This window comes from Prunus dulcis, chromosome 6 (genome assembly GCF_902201215.1).
Source record: "Prunus dulcis chromosome 6, ALMONDv2, whole genome shotgun sequence".
NCBI lineage: Eukaryota > Viridiplantae > Streptophyta > Magnoliopsida > Rosales > Rosaceae > Prunus > Prunus dulcis.
Genome location: NC_047655.1, coordinates 5,371,866 through 5,393,292, shown reverse-complemented (window position 1 = coordinate 5,393,292; position 21,427 = coordinate 5,371,866). Strand labels below are relative to the sequence as shown.

The 21,427-nt window shown below is 38.2% G+C and overlaps 2 protein-coding genes, 1 long non-coding RNA gene and 1 other non-coding gene across 4 annotated transcripts; 1 reads left to right on the top strand and 3 right to left on the bottom strand.

Moving 5' to 3' along the window:
- Window positions 1-964: 964 nt before the first annotated feature.
- LOC117629709 lies at window positions 965-3,041 on the bottom strand. The gene is made up of 3 exons (XR_004586147.1): window positions 2,856-3,041; window positions 2,701-2,755; window positions 965-1,268 (listed from the first exon to the last, which is right to left on the bottom strand). It is a non-coding gene; the product is annotated as an uncharacterized LOC117629709 (long non-coding RNA).
- Window positions 2,479-2,576, bottom strand: LOC117633292. The gene has a single exon (XR_004586605.1). It is a non-coding gene; the product is annotated as a small nucleolar RNA Z157/R69/R10 (small nucleolar RNA).
- A 9,780-nt stretch (window positions 3,042-12,821) lies between the features above and the next one.
- On the top strand, window positions 12,822-17,622 carry LOC117629707. Its single transcript, XM_034362281.1, has 3 exons — window positions 12,822-13,315; window positions 13,459-13,616; window positions 16,919-17,622. The coding sequence occupies exons 1-3, from the start codon at window positions 13,279-13,281 to the stop codon at window positions 17,468-17,470; spliced, it is 747 nt and encodes a 248-aa protein (XP_034218172.1). The 5' UTR covers window positions 12,822-13,278; the 3' UTR covers window positions 17,471-17,622.
- Window positions 17,623-18,129: 507 nt separating this feature from the next.
- On the bottom strand, window positions 18,130-20,929 carry LOC117629601 (expansin-A4). The gene is made up of 3 exons (XM_034362130.1): window positions 20,657-20,929; window positions 20,190-20,508; window positions 18,130-18,944 (listed from the first exon to the last, which is right to left on the bottom strand). The coding sequence occupies exons 1-3, from the start codon at window positions 20,808-20,810 to the stop codon at window positions 18,635-18,637; spliced, it is 783 nt and encodes a 260-aa protein (XP_034218021.1). The 5' UTR covers window positions 20,811-20,929; the 3' UTR covers window positions 18,130-18,634.
- Between the last annotated feature and the right edge of the window lie 498 nt (window positions 20,930-21,427).

Here is a 21,427-nt window from a genome sequence, read left to right as displayed (position 1 = left end):
ATTGTCATACACTTTACATACACTTAAGAGAGAATCATGCAACTCGAGTCAAATGCCATGATCTTGTTGTGAGTGTCGTCATCATATGCTTGCTATAAATTGATTATCTATTGTTGTTTATGGATTGATTGATTGGTTAGAGGTGGATAGTGAGTCCTAGCTATTGTTCTTGACTGATTCTAAACCAATTTCTCTTAAAACTCTAATTTTAATTCTGTTTGGTTTTCTTTTCCTTGTTTTGTTTTATTCACAAAATCAAATCAAAAACCACCTCGTTGTTGGTGTGTGTGTGTTGAAGTCCTTTTGTTTTAATTTTCATTACGTGACATTGATAAATATCTCTTTAGATTACAATCTCCGTGGAAATTTGCTTGCTTACTATCATATCATTTGATTTGTGCACTTGCAAGGTTTTAATATTGTTGTTAAAATTACCAATACCCAACTCCAAATCACCTATCTTTTCTAGGCCCAATGACCTCCCTTTGTATGAAATTAGGTCATTTGTGAATTTTTAAGCCCTAAAAATAAAATTTTAGTTAAGTTTTGTAAAAAAAACATTATTTAAGTAATAAAAAACAGATTCTGCTCCAAAATCGAAAACTGAACTGGCTTACAGACAAATTGGACCACATCTAGGCCTGGGCACGGTTCGGATCGGGTCAAATTTTGGCCGACCCGCAAGCCAAAACCGAAGGGGAGCTCGATTCTCGGGTCGGGTCGGGTATAGGGTGAAATCCGAAAATGGGCCTAACCGAAAATGGACTCGATTCTCGGGTCGGGTCGGCATTATCTCGATTTGGGCTTGAGCCCATTTTTACAATTTTCCAAAAGCCCAAATCTTGTTTATTTTCTGCCAAAAAAAGCCCAAATCATATTTTTTTAGCAAAACAAAGCCCAAATCCGATTTCCTTTCAGCCAAAACCCTTTTTTTGTTGTCAAATTGCCAAAACATATTAAATTCTTATGAACAAGCCCAAAACACTTTTTACTTGTCTTTCAAAACCTGAAATTATGTACATTCAAGCTATAAAAATCCATCATTCCAATCTAAGTTTCTAGACTAAATAAATCTCACACACACATTCAACCAACCAACCAAGGAAAGGAAATATAATCTCTTACAAACCATTACAAAAAATAATACACCAACCAAATTAAACTTATGACATTAAAGATTACAACCCATCACAAAAATACACATAGAGATAATATCCTTGCAAAAAAATATGCTGCATCCATTCTTCCAAAAGCCTTCACAAAGCAACCTACACAACACTTAAAAGAATTAACACAAAGTTTCACCATCAACAAATCATAATTAAAATAAGATGCAATAAAAATACCTTCCAACATATCTTAATCACACTAAGAAGGGAGAGTCTTATTCAAATTTGTCATGGATGTTTTACTCCCCATTTCTACAAAATAGTGCAGAAGTTACTTACTGTAGAAGTTACTTACTGGAAACAGTGCAGCCTATGAATCTAAGTGGTGCACACAACCTAAAGAACAATGGTCACTGCTACAAACGGCCATTGATTTGTCAGTGATTCTAGGGGGATTGCAAATACCCAACAGAATGTTGTAACAACAACTTTAGAAAAAACAAAACAAAAACAAAATGAGAGGCAATTTGCTAGCCCAAATGAGATGCAGAATTATAAAGCTATACCGAGGAAAATCACCACAGGAACAAGAATGCAACATCAAGTGCTATTATAGCCCTCAATCAAATGTCCATAGTCTAACCTTTTCAAAAGATAAAAGAACGGAGAAAAACTACAAAATAATAAATCGAGCAACAATGCAAGCAGGACTAAACATCTGCAATAGTAATGCTTCCCATGCACAACCTACAACCCATGATATGGGTAGGAGAGTAAATGATAAGCTCATAAAACACAACAAAAAGAAAAAGGAAAATGCGAAACTTGGGAAAAATCACCCAAGCCAATTCCTTGCACTGGGCTTAATTCTGAAAATACCCAACTGAGGATCTTTGCAATGTTTGCCAAAAACCAACCAAATTCATTTCTTTTTAAATGATTCGATAGCAAAATGACCCAACCCAGGAAAAGAAACTAAAAAGAAACCAAACCCAGAAAGAACAATCGCCTAGGGAGAAGAAAACATATAGTATTAAAGAAAAGAAAGCAGGGTCCTTTGGGTCGGCTCCGATCGCTCTAATTCTTATCGTATTGGCATGAAATGAAAACCACAAAAAAGAGGGAATAAAACTGAAAATGGAAGATGATAATACAAGAAATGATAGTCAAAACCCAGAGAGAAGTACCAGAGAAGACATTGAGAAGGAGGATGAGATCACAGATGAAACGGCAGGGATCAAATGGTGAGAATACGCTTCCCACTCTGTCTCTCTCTCTCTCTGTCTCTGAGTCTGATTTTACAGCCAAAAAAAAGCCAATAAATTTGAGAAAATTTTTATGGGTTTTGCCAGACAAGAGAAAACAGATTAAGAGTGCTCAGACAGCCAAGGGTTTGTAATCAAACTTTTGGGAGAAGAACCCAGATCATAAACTCTAGTCCATAAATAGCCTCATCACCGCACACTTCTGATTTAATAGAAAACACTTCCCATAGCTCCCATAGCATATATCATTCTGATATATAGATAAATTTCAAAGCAAACAAAAAATAAAAATAAAAACCCTACAATGCACAGACGAGAGAATTTACCTTCGGCAATGGAGGTGGTTGTGGCGGCTCTTGATCGGGTTTGTGTTGTATGTGCCTGAAACAGAGAGGGGTGATGTGGGTTAGGCTGAGGTCGACTTGAGAGAGAGAGAGAGAGAGAGAGAGAGAGAGAGAGAGAGAGAGAGAAGGGATGATACCTAGGCCTGGGCGGGAGATCGTGAAATCGATGCGGAAGCGGCACAGATGCTGTCGCAGCAGCCACAGGCGCAGCCGCAGCAGAGGTGCAGCTCTGGATTGAAGATTTGAGCAGCCACCCACAGGCACAGCCGTTAGGTCAAAATCGAAGAAGAAATGAAAAACAGAAGGGAAGAGAAGAGAGATACTCTGTCTCGTGCGAGAGAGAGGGATACGGAAGGAAAAGAAAAAAAAATCCGCTGCAACATGTCTCACATGCAACTATTTTTTGGCCAATCAAACGACGCCACGTGTAACATCTATATATTTAAATATTGTCCGGTTCGGTTCAGGTCCACCGGTTCTGAAAATTTTGGAACCGAAGGCCGAACCGTGAACCTTCGGTTCGGTTCAGGTCCATAGTTGACTTTTTCGGTTTAGTCAAAAAACTTCCTTTTTCGGTTTGGTTTGGTTTGGTTCGGTCGGTTTGATCGGTTTATCGGTTTTTATGCCCACCCCTAACCACACCGGATTGTATAAACATTTAATCCCAAGTACTATCTTTTCCAAAAGACAACTTGACTAGATTCCCAAACGGCAACGACTGCTTTTGTCATTGTTAAGTTGCAAATTGCAATAAAAATTCACAATAAATAAATTTGAAATCCAAAAAAGACACCAAAAATTACTACGAACTCCTTGTGACATTCTATACTCTCTCATGCTCCAAAAATATAATTTTGACACTTCACAAAAAATTCAAAAAAAAAACTCATGTTTGTTTCTAAACAAACCAAAGCACTAGTTAGTGTTCTTTGAACTAACACTCTTGTTTCTTTGAACCAATCATTACCATAAACTCAAATACTTTGAATCATGACTTTAGACCTCCATAATCAAAGATAATGTCGTGGGGAGTTTGTAGCAATTTTATGTATATTTTTCTGATTTTTAAATATATATATATATATATATTTTTTTTTAATGAATTCTTTAAGATAAAAACACACAAAAATAAAATTAAAAAAAAATGAAAAAGGACATGTGGTGCAATCATAGAAGGACACCCTACCTAAAAGAAAAACGAGGCTGCTCCACCCTACATGATGCTGACCTCCTTGTAAAGGAATGCAATGGCAAATTGGTAAGGGGGATGCTGTTCGTTTCTGGAAAGACCACTAGATTTCTGCTGAGCCTTTGTTAAATCATACAGACACCTTAACCCCAGAGCAATTAAACAATATCAACAGCTTTGTCATTGATGGTTGGTGGGATATTGGAAAGTTGTGCTCTGTGCTTAGCGAGGACCTAGTGCAATAGATCATCAGCTTCCCTGTTGGTTCTAATAGTTGGAGTGCTGGGATGCCATGGAGCATTGGGTTTGTCTTTACTTGCTGGTATATATGGAAATGGAGGAATCAATATGTGTTTAATGAGGAACCCCTTCCTTTTAGCCCGCTGATTGTTATTTTGAATGCTGCAAGATAATGGTTCTCTAATGCTTATGCTTCCCAGTCCAAAACTCTCAAGACTTAGGTTGCTCTAGCTTGGGAGCCCCTTGCTGTTGGTGGCTTCAAACTGAATGTGGATGGTATTGACGTGAGTCTCCTAATTAATCAAGGAGATTTACTTCCTTGATTAATTAAGAGATTTACTTTCCTATATTATATAGTTGATATATCATGGTATAATTAGGAGATACTTTCCTAATTATTTACTGTATCTAATTCCTTGTATAGAACCCTGTAAACTCTTATATATACCTCCTTATGGAGAAGAATAAATTTAACCTAATACATTCAAACCATATTCATATTTTAACATGGTATCAGAGCAATCAATCCTCGGTTGTCTCTAAATTCTCATCTCAAACTTTCTTCAAACACAAACCCGAAATCCTTATATCAAATTTCTTCATACATAAACCCTAAATCCTCATATCAAATTTCTTCAAACACAAACCCTCAATCATATCCCTCATATTTATCTTTCCCAAATTCAGATCTCCATACACATCCCACATATTTTTCTCTTATTCTTAATCCTTCCACTGCCATGGATATTGTCTCAACTTCCAAATCCACCGACTCCACTCCACTATCCTCCACGCCACCAACCTCCCAAATTGTTACTATTCATAGTGACAACACTCTGTTTCCTACCCGCATCATCTTGACTGAGACCAATTATGCCTTTTGGCCTCAAGTCATAGATATGCGTATTGCTGCCCGCGAAAAATTGGGGTGCCCTATCGACGACGCCTGCAACCTTCGAAGCTCTCCTCCACTTACAGCAAATGGTGTACGGAGAACTTTCGAGTGAAGGGGTGGCTCATTGACTCCATGTCTCCCGACTTGATGAGTCATTCCATTCATTTGAGTACCGCCAAAGAAATCTAGGATGTCGTGAAGAAAACCTACTTTGATGGTGGGGATGAAACTTTCCTTTTTGATCTCAACAACCGGGCGTTCACCATTAAACAGAATGGTGCACCTGTGCACAAATACTACAGCTAGCTGTAGATCATCTTTCAGGAGATTGATCACCACACTCTCAATTGCATACACTGCGCTGCCGACGTGACTGAGTGTCAAACAGAACTGGATCATCTTCGTGTTCACCTTTTTCTTGCCGAACTCGACCCTCAGTTTGATCAAGTCCGGGGGGAAATCCTGGGCAAAGATCCCAAATTAGACCTTGACGAAAACTTTGCATATGTCCATCGCGAAGCTCAACAACGACTGACCATGACCAGCACTCCAGACACTGTTGTCCTGACCACTCAACGTCCACGGGGCCCTCCGTTTTCTACCAATGGTGCTTCTCAGACTCAAGTCACAAGCTCTCGTCCGGAACACAAATGCACTCATTGTGGTGGAAGCAAACATATACGTGCTAGATGTTACAAATTGGTGGGATTATGGGTGGTTGCGGTTCGGTAATCGCGAATTTTTGCCCAAATCGCAAACCAACCGACTATTTGCCGTATTGTGATTTTTGAAGCCACAAACATTGCGGTAAATCGCAAAAACAGTCGGCTACCGTGAATTAGTGGTTTGAAACCACAAGTCCTTTTTGTGTCATAAAAATCCAATCTTCCACATTTTAGGCCTAATTTTGATGCTTCTTCTGAAGCCTTTTGATTTCAACCATACTTTAACCCAAAAATATAAATTCACAACCTAAATAAATAAATTCACAACCTCAATTTCTCAAGTATATATAAATTCACAACCTCCTCAACTTCTCAAGCATTCACAACCTAAAGAAAATTAAAGTTACAATTCCAAGCATTCCAATTAAAGTTATACTTCTCAAGCATTCACAACCTCAACTTCTCAAGCATTCCAATTCCAAATCCTTTAAAGTCACAAACCAAAAGGAAAATGCAATGCAAAATGAATTATAGTTACAACCCAAAGGAAAAATCCAATTCAAAATTGATTAAAGTTACAAACTAAAAGGAAAATGCAATGCACCAATGTTTCAAATTAAAGTTACAAACTCAAGTGTTGGTGGTGGTGAGTGGATTTCAAGGACCCCATTGTGTTGTTTGAGCACCAATGTTATCTACAAAATGCAATTTCTTTATTAAAAAAAATATATAGTCGAGGTTTATGGTAACTGCAAGTTTTGAAAATCAAATACCGTAACCACAACTGCAAATGCGGTTCGATTCTTCATACCGCAAAAGCGGTTCGGTTTTCCGCGATTGCGGTTTTATTGCGGTAAATTGTCGGTTGGTTTTTGCAGTTTTTCAGTCTAAAATGCCACCCCTATGTGGGACCACTCCAAAGCTCAGTGCAAGAATAGGGACAAAACACTCAACACATCATCCGACTTAGCTCCTGTAAGTCCTGCCGTTCCGACTGCACCGGCTCCCGCCTCTACCTCTGTAGCCACAACAGGTGCTCAGGGTTATGTTTTACATAGTTTTTCAAAGAAAAACATATGGGTCATTGACACCGGAGCCACTGATCACATGACCCTTGATCATGGACAAATTACCTCTCATACATCGTCTTCTGAATCGGTGGTGTCTAATGCCAATGGTACCCCCTCCCCAGTAATTAGGGAGGGTTCACTCTCTCTTTCTCTGACTCGCCTCAGTTTCGATTCTGTGTTGATTGTCTCATCCTTACATTATAATCTCTTGTCTATTGCCCAAATGACTAAGGTTTTGAATTGCACTGTAACCTTTTGGCCTACTCATTGTGTTTTTTAGGACATTCTCAGTAGCAAGACGATTGGTTGTGGCATTTGACAGTGAAGCCAGCCTCAGTCAAGCTTACAAAATTAGGGGTACAAGTGTTGAGAAGAAAACTTCCGAAGTATGGTTATGGCATCGCCGTCTTGGACATGCTTCCTTTGGATATTTACAGAAGCTATTTCCTTCCTTATTTTTCGATTTAAATATTTTCATTTTTAAGTGTGATATTTATGAACTGGCCAAGAGCCATCGTGTTCCTTTTCAATTAAGTTCAAATAAAAGTTTAGTTCCTTTTTCTTTTGTTCATTCTGATGTTTGGGCCCTGCTAAAATTACCACTCCAAGGGGAGCTAGATGGTTTGTCACGTTTATTGATGATTGCACACACATGACCTGGGTTTCTCTTCTCAAAACAAAAGGGAAGTTAGTTCCAAGTTTCAATAGTTCTATCAAACGGTAGAGACACAATTTCAAAATAGAATTCAAGTTCTTCGTTTCGACAATGGCGGAGAATTTCTCAACTATGATCTTAATCAGTTCTTACAAGATCATGGCATCATTCATCAATGCTCATGCCCTTACATCCCTCAACATAATGGTGTGGCGGAACGAAAGAATAGACACTTATTGGAAGTGCCTCTCTTTTTGGTGCCAATATGCCTAGGCCCTTTCAGGGAAAAGCCGTCATCTCTGTAGCATACCTTATCAATATGATTCCCTCCAGTATCCTAAATTTCCAAACCCCCTAGAAACACTCCACCACCATATCCAAATATCTCCTATCAAAAACCTGGAACCCCTGATTTTTGGCTGTGTGGTCTTCATCCACTTACATGATCACCAACGCAGCAAATTGGATCACCACGTCGAAAAATGTGTTTTCATCAGTTATGCACCTCGTCAAAAAGGGTACCGGTGTTAGCATCTTCCTAGTCAGAAGGTCTATACTTCTATGGATGTTGTGTTCTGGGAATCCGACATGTATTTTTTAGCTGTACAGGAGGAAGATCCAAATGCCAACACTTCTCACGTTTTAGAATTTTTCCCTTCAGAATCGTCACTGCCTAAAACGACCAGTCACAGGTTGAAAGCGACCGATCGCCCCCATAAATTTTACTTTGCCTGAAAGCAACTGGTCGCCCCCTGGAAATCCGAATATGCTTCAAAAAGGCCAGTCGCCCGAGGACCGCAACGGTCGTTTCCCTGCTGTCAAACTCAAAAGGAGAACACTGAGGATTTTTTGCCCACTCTGGAGAATTCTTTGGCTCTAGTACCAAGCCAATCACGTGATGAGGACGTCATTCAGGTAACATATTTTCCTGAAACTGATAATATTAATAAAATATCCCATGATTATTTAATTTCAGAAGGCACAGAGCCATATCAGATTCTAAAACGGAAGAATCGTGGAAAACCTCTAGTTCACTACGAAGCATATCTTAATGCAAAAGGAAAATATCTCATCAACAATTATGTATCAATCAGCAGATTATCAGAAGTCACGGTACACTTTGTGAAGCAGTTGACTGACATACCCATTCCCAACAGTGCAACTGAAGCACTAGAAGACTCAAAATGGAAAAAAGCCATGATTGAAGAAATAGAAGAATGGCACATGGGAACTCGTGCATTACCTCATGGAAAGAAGACAATGGGATACAGCTGAATTCATATTGTGAAAATCTAAGCAGATGGATCCATTGAAAGATATAAAGCTAGATTGATGGCAAATGGGTACACACAAAGGTATATGGTAGATTACCAAGAAACCTTTGCCCAATAGCCAAGATTAAAACTATTAGAGTCCTTCTATCTCTAGCAGCAAATCTCGATTGGCCATTACATCAGTTTGATGTAAAAAATGGTTTCTTACATAAAGACTTTGAAGAAAAAGTATATAAGGACTTGCCACCAGGATGTAACTTAGGTCGTGACAAGGAGAATCAAGTTTGCAAGGTCATTGTATGGGTTAAAGCAATCTCCCAGGGCATGGTTTGGCAGATTCACCAAATCCATGAACTATTTTGGATATATACAGAGTAATGCATATCACACTTTGTTCTTGAAACGTGATGGAAGAAGACTTACTGCATTGATTGTTTATGTGGATGACATAGTCGTAACTGGAAACGACGCAAGAGAGCAACTGAAACTGCAGACATATTTGTCTCAGGAATTTGAGATGAAGGATTTGGGAGATCTAAAGTACTTTATAGGAATTGAAGTAGCCATGTCCATAACTGGTATCTTTTTGTCTCAAAGGAAGTATGTGTTAGATCTTCTCACTAAAACAGGAATGCTTGGATGCAAACCTGCGGATACACCCATTGAGATGAATCACAAGTTATGTGAAGACATAGATCAAGAACAAACCAATAAGAAACATTACTAATGCCTTGTTGGAAGGTTAATATATTTAACCCACATAAGACTAGATATTGCATATGTTGTGAGTGTGGTTAATCAGTTTATGCATTCACCCAGTGTGTCCCATAGGAATGCAGTTGATCGGATCTTAAGATACTTAAAGTTAGCACCTGAAAAAGGGTTAATGTTCTCAAAAAATAGAGATCTCGAAGTTGTTGGATATACATATGCTGATTGGGCGGACTCCGTTACTGACAGACGCTCTACTTCAGGTTACTTCACTTTTGTAGGAGGTAACCTAGTCACTTGGCAGAGTAAGAAACAAAATGTGGTTTATCGATCTAGTGCTGAAGCAGAGTATCGAGGAATTGCTTTCAGAGTTTGTGAATTACTATGGATCAGAAGACTATTGACAAAATTGGGGTTCAAACTAGAAAAACCAATGGAGTTACATCGTGATAACAAGTTAGCCATTGATATTGCTCATAATCCAGTTCACCATGATCGAACTAAACATGTTGAGGTGAATAGATGTTTTATCAAAGAAAAACTTGAGAAGAAGATCATTCGCCTACCATTCGTAAGATCAGAAGATCAGTTGGCAGATATCTTAACCAAAACTGTTTGTGAAAGAGTATTTTATGACTCACTTACCAAGTTGGACAATGGTGACATATATGCACCAACTTGAGGAGTGTTGATATGAGTCTCATAATTAATCAAGGAGATTTACTTCCTTGATTAATTAAGGGATTTACTTTCCTCTTTTATATAGTTGATAAATCATTGTATAATTAGAAGATACTTTCCTAATTCTTTACTGTATCTAATTCCTTGTATAACACCTTGTAAACTCTTATGTATACCTCCTTATGGAAAAGAATAAAGTTAATCTAATACAATCAAACCATATTCATATTTTAACAGATGGGTCTTGGAAAAGTTCTAAAGGAGCTATTGGTGCTAGAGGTGTGATTCAAAACTCTTTGAGGGATTGGGTCATAGGTTTTACAGTTAATCTAGGCAAAGGCCATATCTTGGATACTGATGGCCTTAAATTGGCAGCAGAAAGAGGTATCTCTAACCTTGTGGTAGAGATGGATTTTGCGACTGCAGTATAGCTTCTCCAAAGGTCTAAGACCCCTAGCTTTCATCCTCTTGCTGGAGTGCTCTCAGACTGCAGAAAGTTTGTTGAACAACTTGGAAATTGTTGTGTAAATCATGTTTACCGTGAACAGAATTGTGTGGCTAACAGTCTAGCCCAGGCGAGCTACAACGGTGATATGGGCGTATGGCCTCTTGACCCTACTCGAGCTTGGATTGGCACCTTATTAGCTGACGTCATGATGGGGGTCTCTATGACCCGCTAGATTGGCACCTTATGGTATTTAATGGGTATTGCCCCCCGTCTATACTTCATAAAATATATATATTTATAACGTATAGTTGCGTGGCTCTACTTTTGAAATATTTTATTTATGGGGTATAGCCACGCGCACGGCGATACTCTTCTAAAAAAAAGTACACAAAAAACACGTATCACTAAAAAGTAGACAAGTGTGTTTTACAAAATTTTCAACAATCCACCAAAAAAGTCACGTATTATACACAAATACTCACAAATTATTTAATAAAAATAAAATATTTTTAAATATTTAAATAATAATTGTTCACTAAGTAAATGATAACTAAAACATAACAACTAAGTAACATAATTAAAAAAGAGAATTTCAGATTATGCTATTTAATGGGTATAGCCGCGAGGTTATACTGTTTTAAACAAATTCTATTTATAAAGTATAGCCGCTATACGTTTGAAATATTCTATTTATGGGTTATAGCCGAACGGCTATACTCTAAAACAGGCGGGTTCTTTCTAAAAAACTATATAATAGTATAGCCGCATGGCTAGACTCCCTAAAAAAAAAACTCCCTTTTTTATAATAAAAAAAAATTAATAGTACAGCCGCGATGTTATATTGTTCCTTTAAATATATATATATACAGTCCTCTTCTATTGAGGGATTCCTCAAATAATTTTATTTGAGGGACGCCCTTTAGAGTACCCTACAATTTTTTTCCCAATGATCCAAACCATCTATCTTTTAGGTCTTCATTCATCGATCATCCTTACAAAAAATCAGACAAATTGGAAACCATTTTGACATCCAATTGTGTCTTACAAAATCAATGAACGCGGTACTTCAAGAAAATGATAAAATTTCAATAACTTAATTGAGTGGTCAAATGATATCGGATTCAAATGATTTTTTGTAGAGATGATCTTTGAATAAGTATCTACAAAATAGACGGTTTGGATTAGTGACCTACAATCCGGAGTGAGGCCTACAAGGGGTGTCCCTCAATGGAAGCTCTCTGTATATATATATATATATATATATATATATATACAGTCCCCTTCTATTGAGGGATCTCTCAAATAATTTTATTTGAGGGACACCCTTTAGGGTCCCCTACGAATTTTTTTTCAACGATCGAAACCATCTATTTTTTAAGTCTATATTCATAGATCATCCTTGAAAAAAAATTAGACAAATCGGAAACTATTTCGATATCCAATTGTATCATACAAAATCAATGAACACGTTACTTTAAGAAAGTACTAAAATTTCAATAATTCAATTGAGTGGTCAAATGATATCGGATTCAAATGATTTTTTGTATAGATGATCTTTGAATGAGTATCTACAAAAGAGACGATTTGGATTAGTGAAATACAATACAGAGTTGGCCCTACAAGGGTATCCCTCAAATAAGCTAATTTGAGGGATCCCTCAATGGAAGCTCTCTGTATATATATATATATATATATATATATTAATTTTAAATATCTACTAAAATCCTTTTTTTATATAATTATTTCTCCCAGAATTTCGTTTATCGATAAGAATATTAGGCCATTACCTGAGTCTTTATTGTTCATTTTTTATTTTTTACTTTTCCAGAGTTATTACCCGTATAAAAAATTTAGAACAAACATGTACGCCATAGTTGATCCTTGGCTCTGCAATCAAGAAAAACTAAAATAGATGAGATCGAACCGTTGTTACCTCGAATTCAAGAAACCTTAATTGTAATACAAGAAACCAAACTCCATTCCAAATCAATATTCAAATCTTAGCAGGACAAACATTAAAGACTGCATAATAGGATACCTGATCTAAACAGTTTTTTCGTTGTTTTTGCTCCTCTCACTTATTTCAATGCCTAAAATCAAAATGCTAATGTCCAGCGATTAACACCCTTTCTTGCTGGTTAAGTCAATTTAAAGGGTTTTCATTTCTAAAAGCAGAGAAGGAAAGTGACTTGGCCCATCAGCATACATGTTGGTGGGCCTGGGCCGAAGACCAGCCCTCTTTCTTCTTCCTTGTTAAGAAACACTTTTGACTCTGTCCAACACAGTACACTCCCTCAGGTAAAACGTGCAGAAATTTTGTTTGCAGATTTCTGAGAATTTCCTGGTACAAAACCCAGCTCTCTTCTTCATGCATACATGCAAGAGAGCTAATTGGTGGGCGGAGGAAACGAAGTTTGCTTGGTCACTTCTTTCTTCCTTCAAAAACCCAACACACTGCACTTTACTGCATTCAATTTCCAACCCAGCTACAGATTCTCACATAGTTGACTGTACCATTTTACTTCCTCTTTCTTTAATCGCCCTTTAAACCCAGTTTCCTTCTCTGTTTTTTTCCTAGTTAAGAGCTTCAATCAAATGCTCTGATGCCCAATTTTCCAGAACACTTATTTTTCATGTGGGTTCCAAGTTCCTACCAATTGCAATTTCGTAGACAAGCATAGCCGGCCAAAAAAACACCAAACCCAGCTGTGTTTTTGTATTTCAGGTTTGAAATGGCTAGCTGTTCAGAAGAAATGGATAAAGCCATTGGTGAGTCTGAGTTTCAATTTGATGCCCATGTTGCCCTTTGCCTTTGAAAAGGGCTTCCTGTTTTCAATTTCATTTCTTTTAGTCCGGTTTTGTGGCCTGTAGTAGCTTACTAGCTTTATTTTTCATTTTATGCTGTTAAATAGCAAAATTGCATCAAAACTTTCAGGACCTAAGGTACCACCTTGAGAAGGCATTCTTAGAGCAGGGCAGAGCCTTGTTGAAATTTGAAGCTCAATGGAATGATCTTAAGAAAGAGCACAAGAAAGGTCTTGAGCAGCATGAGGTCAACCTGCAGCAAATGGTATTCTTGTTGTTCACAACTTAAATTAATTTACTTTGGTTTTGCTTGGATCATGAATTTCCACATACATATGGTGCATTTCAATGTCAGTTTGAATGTGTGATCTGGATTTTTGAGTAAATATATTGCCATTGACCCATTGGAATGAGCCTTCTCATGAATTTTCTTTTTACATTTGTTCTGGTTGTTCCCGTACTTATTGGATATTCAAATAACAGAAAAGGGATTAATCGGAAACTCCTGTTGTACTTGTTAAAGGTTTTACATGGTTGTCTTTTCTATAGGTAACTATGGTTGAACTGAGTTTTGAGGACTTCTCTCCCCACACACACACACACACACACAAAAAAAAAAAAAAACTGAAGTTTGGAATCCCTCGTCTTATGAATTTGTATGTAGAAAACTAGAGATCACACCCTGTCTATCAGAAATTTATCTGAACATATCCAGTGTAAAGACACAACTGATCTACACTCTACCATAACAGGACTGTATTGATACAAGAGTGTTTAATAGGGTGGATTCACTTTTCGTGTGTATGGGAACAAATGTGTCATGGGTTAAACGTACATCTACGCATAGATTTTTAGTCCCTGTTGTAAGCTTAATATATGCCAGGGGTTGTCTAACATATGTATGGTAGATGAATCTGAATATCTAACGTGTTGTCTGCTTTCCACAATTAAAACTTTTAGCAGTAAGATTCAATCAATGGAAGAATATTTATTAGGCTTAATTACACATTTGCTCCCCAATTATGCTACGTGTCTCACTTTTCCCCTGGAACTCATTTCTCCTCCAAACTACACCTCCTGTTTCAAAATACCCCATTCCTTCTAGTCTATAGTCTTTTCCATTGACCAAGTTGATGTGGTCCCTACGTGGCAAAGTTTGATGCACATATTGGTCTGTCAACATCCTCTCTCTTCCCTCACTTCTTTCTCATCTCTCTCTATCTTCCTGCCTGCTATGCGTCACTCTCTTTTGGCTCCAAACACAGCCTCTCTGACCTTGCCCCATAGACCACCATTTCCAAGGACTCCCTATCAAATTAGTCCTCTCAGACTATTGTAAAACTTGTTGACTCTAGTGATGAGTTTGTGAATAACAGCTCAGGTGTTTCAACCCCATCAAGGGGATCAAAGAACGCTGAATTTACAGTCCTGAACATACTATCTAGCTTGGAAGGAAAGTGTCTTGGGGTGCTTGCAAAAGGGCCATTGCCATGGTAGCATTAACGTTGTTGTTTCTGTGTTCTCAAAGACGGATGGCCAGAACTTCATTTTCTTACCCATTGGATCTGCAGCTCCCCAAGATTGAAATAAGACACTGAGCGTATAAAATTGGTTTGGAAGGGTGTGTAAAATGCCTCAATATGTATGTATATATTAGCAAATTTTGACTTCAACTAGTTTCCATATTGTGATCATTCAGAGTCCTTAATTAGTGTAAATTCGTTGCATTAATAACCAAACTTGAAAAGTTTCCAGAAACAGGGGCAACAAAGAAATACAATGGTAAACAAAGCAACAAAGTACTAATCAAGATAAACTCCAAATATTAAATCTCCCACCCAAACAAAAACCCACCCTAGAAAAACGTGCGACAAGGTCAGTTAACCTTGTCAAGTAAACTGAGGCATCAAATCACATTTGAGAAGCAAGTGCAATGAGACTTTTGAACATCAAACTCTCTGTCAGGGAAGGTTCATCCTTAATTAGTTTTGGTGGAATTGGAAAAAAGGCTGAATATCTGTTTTAGGTAGATTTCTGTGATTTTGTTATCACTTTTTATTCTGTTTCCTTTTTGTGTTGGTATTAATGTGATAGAGTGGGTTACAGGAGTGATATTTAAAGGAGAGGTGAGGGAAGCAAAGGAAGATGGTAAGGAAGGGGTCTGACAGGGCTTTTCATGTGTGTATTTAAATGTTGATTTGTGGAATTTAATTGTTGATCAATACAATTATCTATCATTTCATTTCTCACCTTGCTTTCATGATCTGTCTTGATTTTTTGAAAACTGAAAACTAAAAACAATATTGTTATCAAATGGGCCCTTCATTTCCAAAACCCTGGATTTATTTCCAAGTTTTAAAGCAGGCTTATATAGCCGCACAAGTTTCCCTTCTCCACTTCCTTCTTCGGAAAATCATGCAAAGGAACAGAAAAAGTTTATGTTGCTGCTTAGAATAGTTGAAATCTCAAATAAATAAGAGCAAAAATCCGTACCTATGTATTTAGCAAATCAAGCACAGAAAAGAGCAGGGATGGTATAGTGTGGGGGCTAGCCCAGGTCATCTCAGGAAAAAAATATCATTTCTAGAATTTTTAGCTTTTTAGCCCAGCCTACTCCACACTCTAGCAGCACAGCTTCTGGTTTTCGTTTTCTCTCCTTCCTCAGTACTGATAAGCTTGTGAATAGTCTTTGTATCTATTAGTTGTTGGGTTTTGTATTTCTAGTTTTTGTTAGTTTCTGTACTAGTATATTGTTTCCTGGCTGTATCCTCTAGTAGTCTTTCCTCGTATGTATCATCTTGTAGCCTTTCTTCATTTGTGCTGTCTGTTGGGCGTGCCCTTCTTGATATGTGGTCTGTTAGCTTGTGGGCCGTGGGTCACTTGCTGTTTCTCTTGTTTGCCTTTAAGGTATAAGTTTGTCGAATCTTGTTATACATTGTTAATTAGACTTAATTAATAAATTTTGGTTATAGAAATACATTTATATCTATGCATATGCATTTGTCCTTGAGGAAAAGAAATTAGTTCAGCCCATCCTGCTTTCATGGCTCCATCCTTGGAAGAGTGAGACAGGAATATGGCTGAATCATGGGAGAGAATAGAGACGAGGGAAAGAGAAGAGAGAGATGAATGTCGCTGGGTGTTTGAAAACCTGAGGTGTAGTTTGAGGGGCAAAGTGAGCCAAAATGAGTTTCTGAGAGCAAAACTAGGAAGCTTTGTTCTTTTTTACTTCTTCTTCTTCTCTTTTCACATTTTCTTCTCCATTCTGTAGTTATTTGGCCTGGTTTTGTACTTCAATGCTAGTCTTGTCAGTTGCTTTATGGAGTTCTCCACTGCATTATTTGGTTGCAATTTTTTGTTTTCTGCATTAAAGTTATTATGTCTTGTGTTTTGTTGTCCGAAGATCTAACATGTTGTCTGCTTTCACAAAATCAAACTGTTAGCGGTCAAAGTCAATTGATGGAAGAATGATTTTATGGTGTTATTCAGATTACATCGATCAATGCATGTCTGTGTTGTATTCACTTTATTGTTCATGTCAAAATTAACCACCCTCCCATCTTTTAGGGCATCTCAGTGCCATCAATTGGGACAGGACACTTTGCTACTGCAAATCCAAATGCCGCCTTGTGGAGCAACTCCACTGCTTGGGCTTCTGGAAATGGTACTCCGACTGCTTGGGCTTCTGGAAATGGTACTCCGACTTCTCGGGCTTCTGGAAATGGTACTCCAAAACTTCATTGTGACATATGCAATGTTTATTGCGACACCAAGGAGGTACTTGATAAGCATAAATTGGGAAAAAAGCACAAGATGAACATGGATAAGTTGAAAGGCAAAAAACCCATCCCTGGACAAAATAGTAAGAGGAAAGCTGCTTATCAACCTGTAGAGGATTTGGAAACTAAGAGAAGGAAGGTTCTTGAAAGTGGGGCAGCACCCCATACTTTAAGGACTTGTGCTATATGTAATGTGGTCTGTCTTAGTGAGACAGATTTCAATAATCATCGTGCGGGGCAGAGGCATGCTGATGCTGTTGTTGCTATGGCAAAGAAGCATGCAGCCGGAACAAGTAGCCACCACCAGCCGGAAAGGAGATTTTATGGTGGAAATCAATAACTTGCAGTACTGCAGTGAGGCTATGAGCATCTATATTGATATTAAACTCTGAATAATGTATGTTTCTGTTCTTATACCAAAAAACATTTGTTTATGTACTTATTTAACTAATTGATTGGAAGGTCTTGAATGTCAACCCATTGAAACAAAAACGCCAAAAGTTGTTCCTTATGATGAGCAAGAAATTATCAAGATCAGATTCCCTCTTGAAAAGAAATTTTCACAAGGCATCCAAAGCCCACTGCACTGAGAGGTTTTACTTTTTGGGGTTGTTAGAATCCAAAGATGTTTGTTCTGTAAAGCACAGAAGCAGTTGTTCGAAAAGAACTTATTAGCCAAGCGAAAATCAAATACCCACAACCCCACCCATGTGTTTGGTTAGTGCACATTCACCGATTGACCCATTTGCCATCATAAATCATTAAAATTACCATTATATTTGTGGGGTTCAAAAATCTTTAGCTTTTGTAAATATTTCAAGTAGTAAATAAACAGGAAATATCTCAAAATGCAATATTTATTTTCCAATAAAAGCGATGTTGGGGTAACGGAAATCGGACTTAAGACCTCGGATGCTGAAATAAATGATCTAAAACACTTGAGCTACAAGTTCCTTTCATCTTCAAATCCAATATAAACTGAATTAAGCCAAAACCCACTAACAAAAAGCCAAGTTCCATTGAAACAAACCAAATATACTTTCCAAGTAAATCAAAACAAAACAAGAAAATAACAAAGTTACTACTAGAAATACATTTCTCATGCATATAAATCATAATAATATACTACAACTTTAGCTTTGCCAGTATTTATAGGGTGCGGGCTACAAATTCTCTGCAGCCGCCTCAACCTCCTCTCCTACAATTTCCTCACTTGGGTTTTTAATTTAATAATTAATTCCCCTTACACTTGTTACCCTGTCTTTTTACTTTTACCCTACTGCCCCTCCTCCACTGTCCACACACTCACAAAATCACACCAACCCAAAAAGTCAAAGTTGTCCCTGAACCCCCTCCCCACTAAACACACTTTCACATTCTCCAACACCCAGTCAAAAACAGCATCTAGTAAAAACACCACAATGGCGCCAAGAAAGGGTAAAATTGGAAAAACATATATTATGGCGGGAAAATCATAAATATGTGGACTTTCTCTTGTTTTTGTTCAGACTCTGAAGTTCTTCCCGGTGAATGTTTGACCGAACTGCCAATTGGCCGGAACAACGTTCCATGAGGTGGAAGTGCGCCTGTCACTGCCTCTGACCCTGAAAGACAACGATTGACCAACCAGAACGGCGTTTGACTGCCAGTTTTGACCCCAGTTACGGCTCATGCTCATCCAGCCAGTCTTGGATCCTTTCACGCTCACCCGCACGATATCCCCTGCACCCGCGACGTTGCTTACCAAAACCAGGTTGAAGTAACGGAAGCCGTTGATAGTGAACCTGATCCCTCCGCGCTTGCGGCATGGCACCCTGCGCAAAAAGTCAAAAAGTATAAGGGTATGTTCGTGATTTCGACCTGGTGAAAGTTTACGTGGATCGCGGACCGTGTTTTAAGGTGGGCGTCAATCAAATGCCCTTTTCCACATTGATCAACGGGTCTCGGACTTTTGGGAACCGTGCTGGGTATGGTCTTTGATTTCTACGTACAAAACTGAGACTTACACGCGCATATGATTTAGTAGTCGAAAAGGAGTACGTACGGTCCAGATCGTGCCGTAGACCAAAGACCATAATCCAGGGAAAAGCTAGGTTTGGTAGCTAATGCAAGTTTTTCTTTACAATTAAAAATCATACCAACCCTAATCGAGAATTTGACATAGTGTGTTATCAAATTGTCAATTCATAATAAATAAAGTTATTTGTACCACGTTTATTGATCACTCATTTATAATATGTCAAACTATCTAACATATTACAACTTATTTTGACACGAAACATTCTTCATCACATGATCATATAGAAGGAAAAAAAAAATGTAAATTATGATCATGCGCGTTACGAAGGTTAAGGCGCATGCTCTTCTAGTGGATAACAATAGGCCTAGAGTAAGGCCAAGGATGGCATATGGCAGCAGAGAAACTTTGATGAAATCTAGTAGCTTATGTTAAAACTAGAGTGTTTATTGTGAGTTAATTATTCATGTTGCCCACACTAGATTTCCTTTCAGCGTTTGGGACCAATTGGGCAAGAGCCAGACAGCTGAAAGTGACCAGTAAACGTCAAAGACTCGAAATTAACTAAACCCAACCACCATAGAAAAAACAAAAAAACAAAAAAAAATACGAATAACTAAAATCCAAGTGAGCTCTCTGTGGTGACACATGGTCAGTAATTAGATTTGATAGAAACCATGACATTCTGCAAAAAGCAATAAAGACCCAGACCAGAGTCCAACTCATTCTGTACCACAAGCCTGACCCACAAGATAGAGAAACATCACAACAATACTTTATACAAAAGTGGTCTAATTGATTTAACTTGTTTTTTTAAAAGCAAACCCATGTATTAATTTACTCTGAAAAATATCCAGAAACAAGATTTGACCTACAAACAGAGCATTAAAAGTGGTCTACCTAAAATCAATGCATTTAAGCTTGTTTTTGAAAAGTAACCCATGTATTAATTTACTCTAAGAAATGTCCAAATTGCTGAAACAGAATAATAACCAAAACTAAAAACAGAGCATAAAGAACAGAGCATGTGAGCTTTACTAACCTACGGTAAGAAACAGGGACAATTCCAGCTCTGTACTCGGCAATCTTGAGAAACATGGGCATGGCCAGGTCAAAGTGAGGCCTGGGAGGATTGCACCATCCGCCATTGTCGCTTGGTTGAGCAAAGTTTGGAGGGCAGAAGTTGGTGGCAGTGATGAAAATTGAAGGGCTTCCAGAGTGGCACCAGTTTGGGTCGTTTGCACACTTGATTTCAAAGCAGGCACCGCAGCTGAGGCCATTGTTGAAGAGGGCAGTGCTCAGTGCAGCTGTGCTCACGCCATAGCCTTGGCTGTAGAGATTTCCATATCCACAAGCCCCGCCTGAAAAATACAAGTTCTAGTTAAGTAATACTAAGTAAGCTAGCTTAATTAAGTTCTTGGCTGTAGATCTTTGACTGGTTTTGTTCAATTTTGCCTAGAAATATAGGGAATGCGTGCATTGAAAGAAAATGAGAGCGTTTTGACTTACCCATGGTGCCAGAGGCATCAGAGCCTCCGTAGAAGGTGGCATGAGCTGCTTCCCATGCACCCCCACTGTACACCCCTGGGATTCTTGCTTCAGCGACCCACATTAGTGAGATAAGTAGAGAGGCAAGGCAAGCAGAAACACTCACCACACCCATTTTTCTTTTCTGAAGTTTCCCTAGAAACAAACAGAAAGTGAGAGAGAAAAAGGAAAGAGAGAGAGAGAGAGAGAGAGAGAGAGAGAGAGAGAGAGAGAGTCAGTGAGGTACTGATTGGGTGAGGGATTAAAGAAGGGAGTGAACGACTACTTATGGAGGTGGCTTTAGGGGCAATATTTGGAATTTTCAGACTCAACCCATCATAAATGTAGAACTATAAATAAAATGAATTTCATCCCCACTCTCATTCTCTAACGCTTGTATGTCACTCTCTAATTGTATTGCACCTTGTACTGATAAGTGTGGGGCCTGCCTATGTTCTTCTCCAATTTCCCAATTGATGGGAGGTTGTGTTTATGCAAGCTCTTGTAGGCGAGTGTCGGTATCTTCACCTTTTTCTTTTCTTTTCTTTTCTCTTCTCTATTTTTCCTTTTTCCGGGAAAATTAATTTAGAGGTTGTTCAATTTTTCCTTTGCTCCACACCTAATGATGTTTAATACTCGTTTTGCATAGTCTTTTGTCAAGGCACGTTCTCACAACCCCCACACGATGTTTCATGAGTATCGCTTTTACGGAAGAAACTAACTAAAACCATGAATAAGATAGGCAATGCTGAT

What these genes read in the sequence shown, in the direction of transcription:
- LOC117629707 (XM_034362281.1), top strand. Translation starts at nt 13,279, where the DNA reads ATGGCTAGCTGTTCAGAAGAAATGGATAAAGCCATTG. An exon ending in AGAAATGGATAAAGCCATTG is followed by an intron (nt 13,316 to 13,458) that starts GTGAGTCTGAGT and finishes GCTGTTAAATAG; the next exon opens with CAAAATTGCATCAAAACTTT. An exon ending in AGGTCAACCTGCAGCAAATG is followed by an intron (nt 13,617 to 16,918) that starts GTATTCTTGTTG and finishes CCCATCTTTTAG; the next exon opens with GGCATCTCAGTGCCATCAAT.
- LOC117629601 (XM_034362130.1), bottom strand. Translation starts at nt 20,810, where the DNA reads ATGGGTGTGGTGAGTGTTTCTGCTTGCCTTGCCTCTCTACTTATCTCA. An exon ending in TGATGCCTCTGGCACCATGG is followed by an intron (nt 20,509 to 20,656) that starts GTAAGTCAAAAC and finishes TGTATTTTTCAG; the next exon opens with GCGGGGCTTGTGGATATGGA. An exon ending in GTCCCTGTTTCTTACCGTAG is followed by an intron (nt 18,945 to 20,189) that starts GTTAGTAAAGCT and finishes CTTTTTGCGCAG; the next exon opens with GGTGCCATGCCGCAAGCGCG.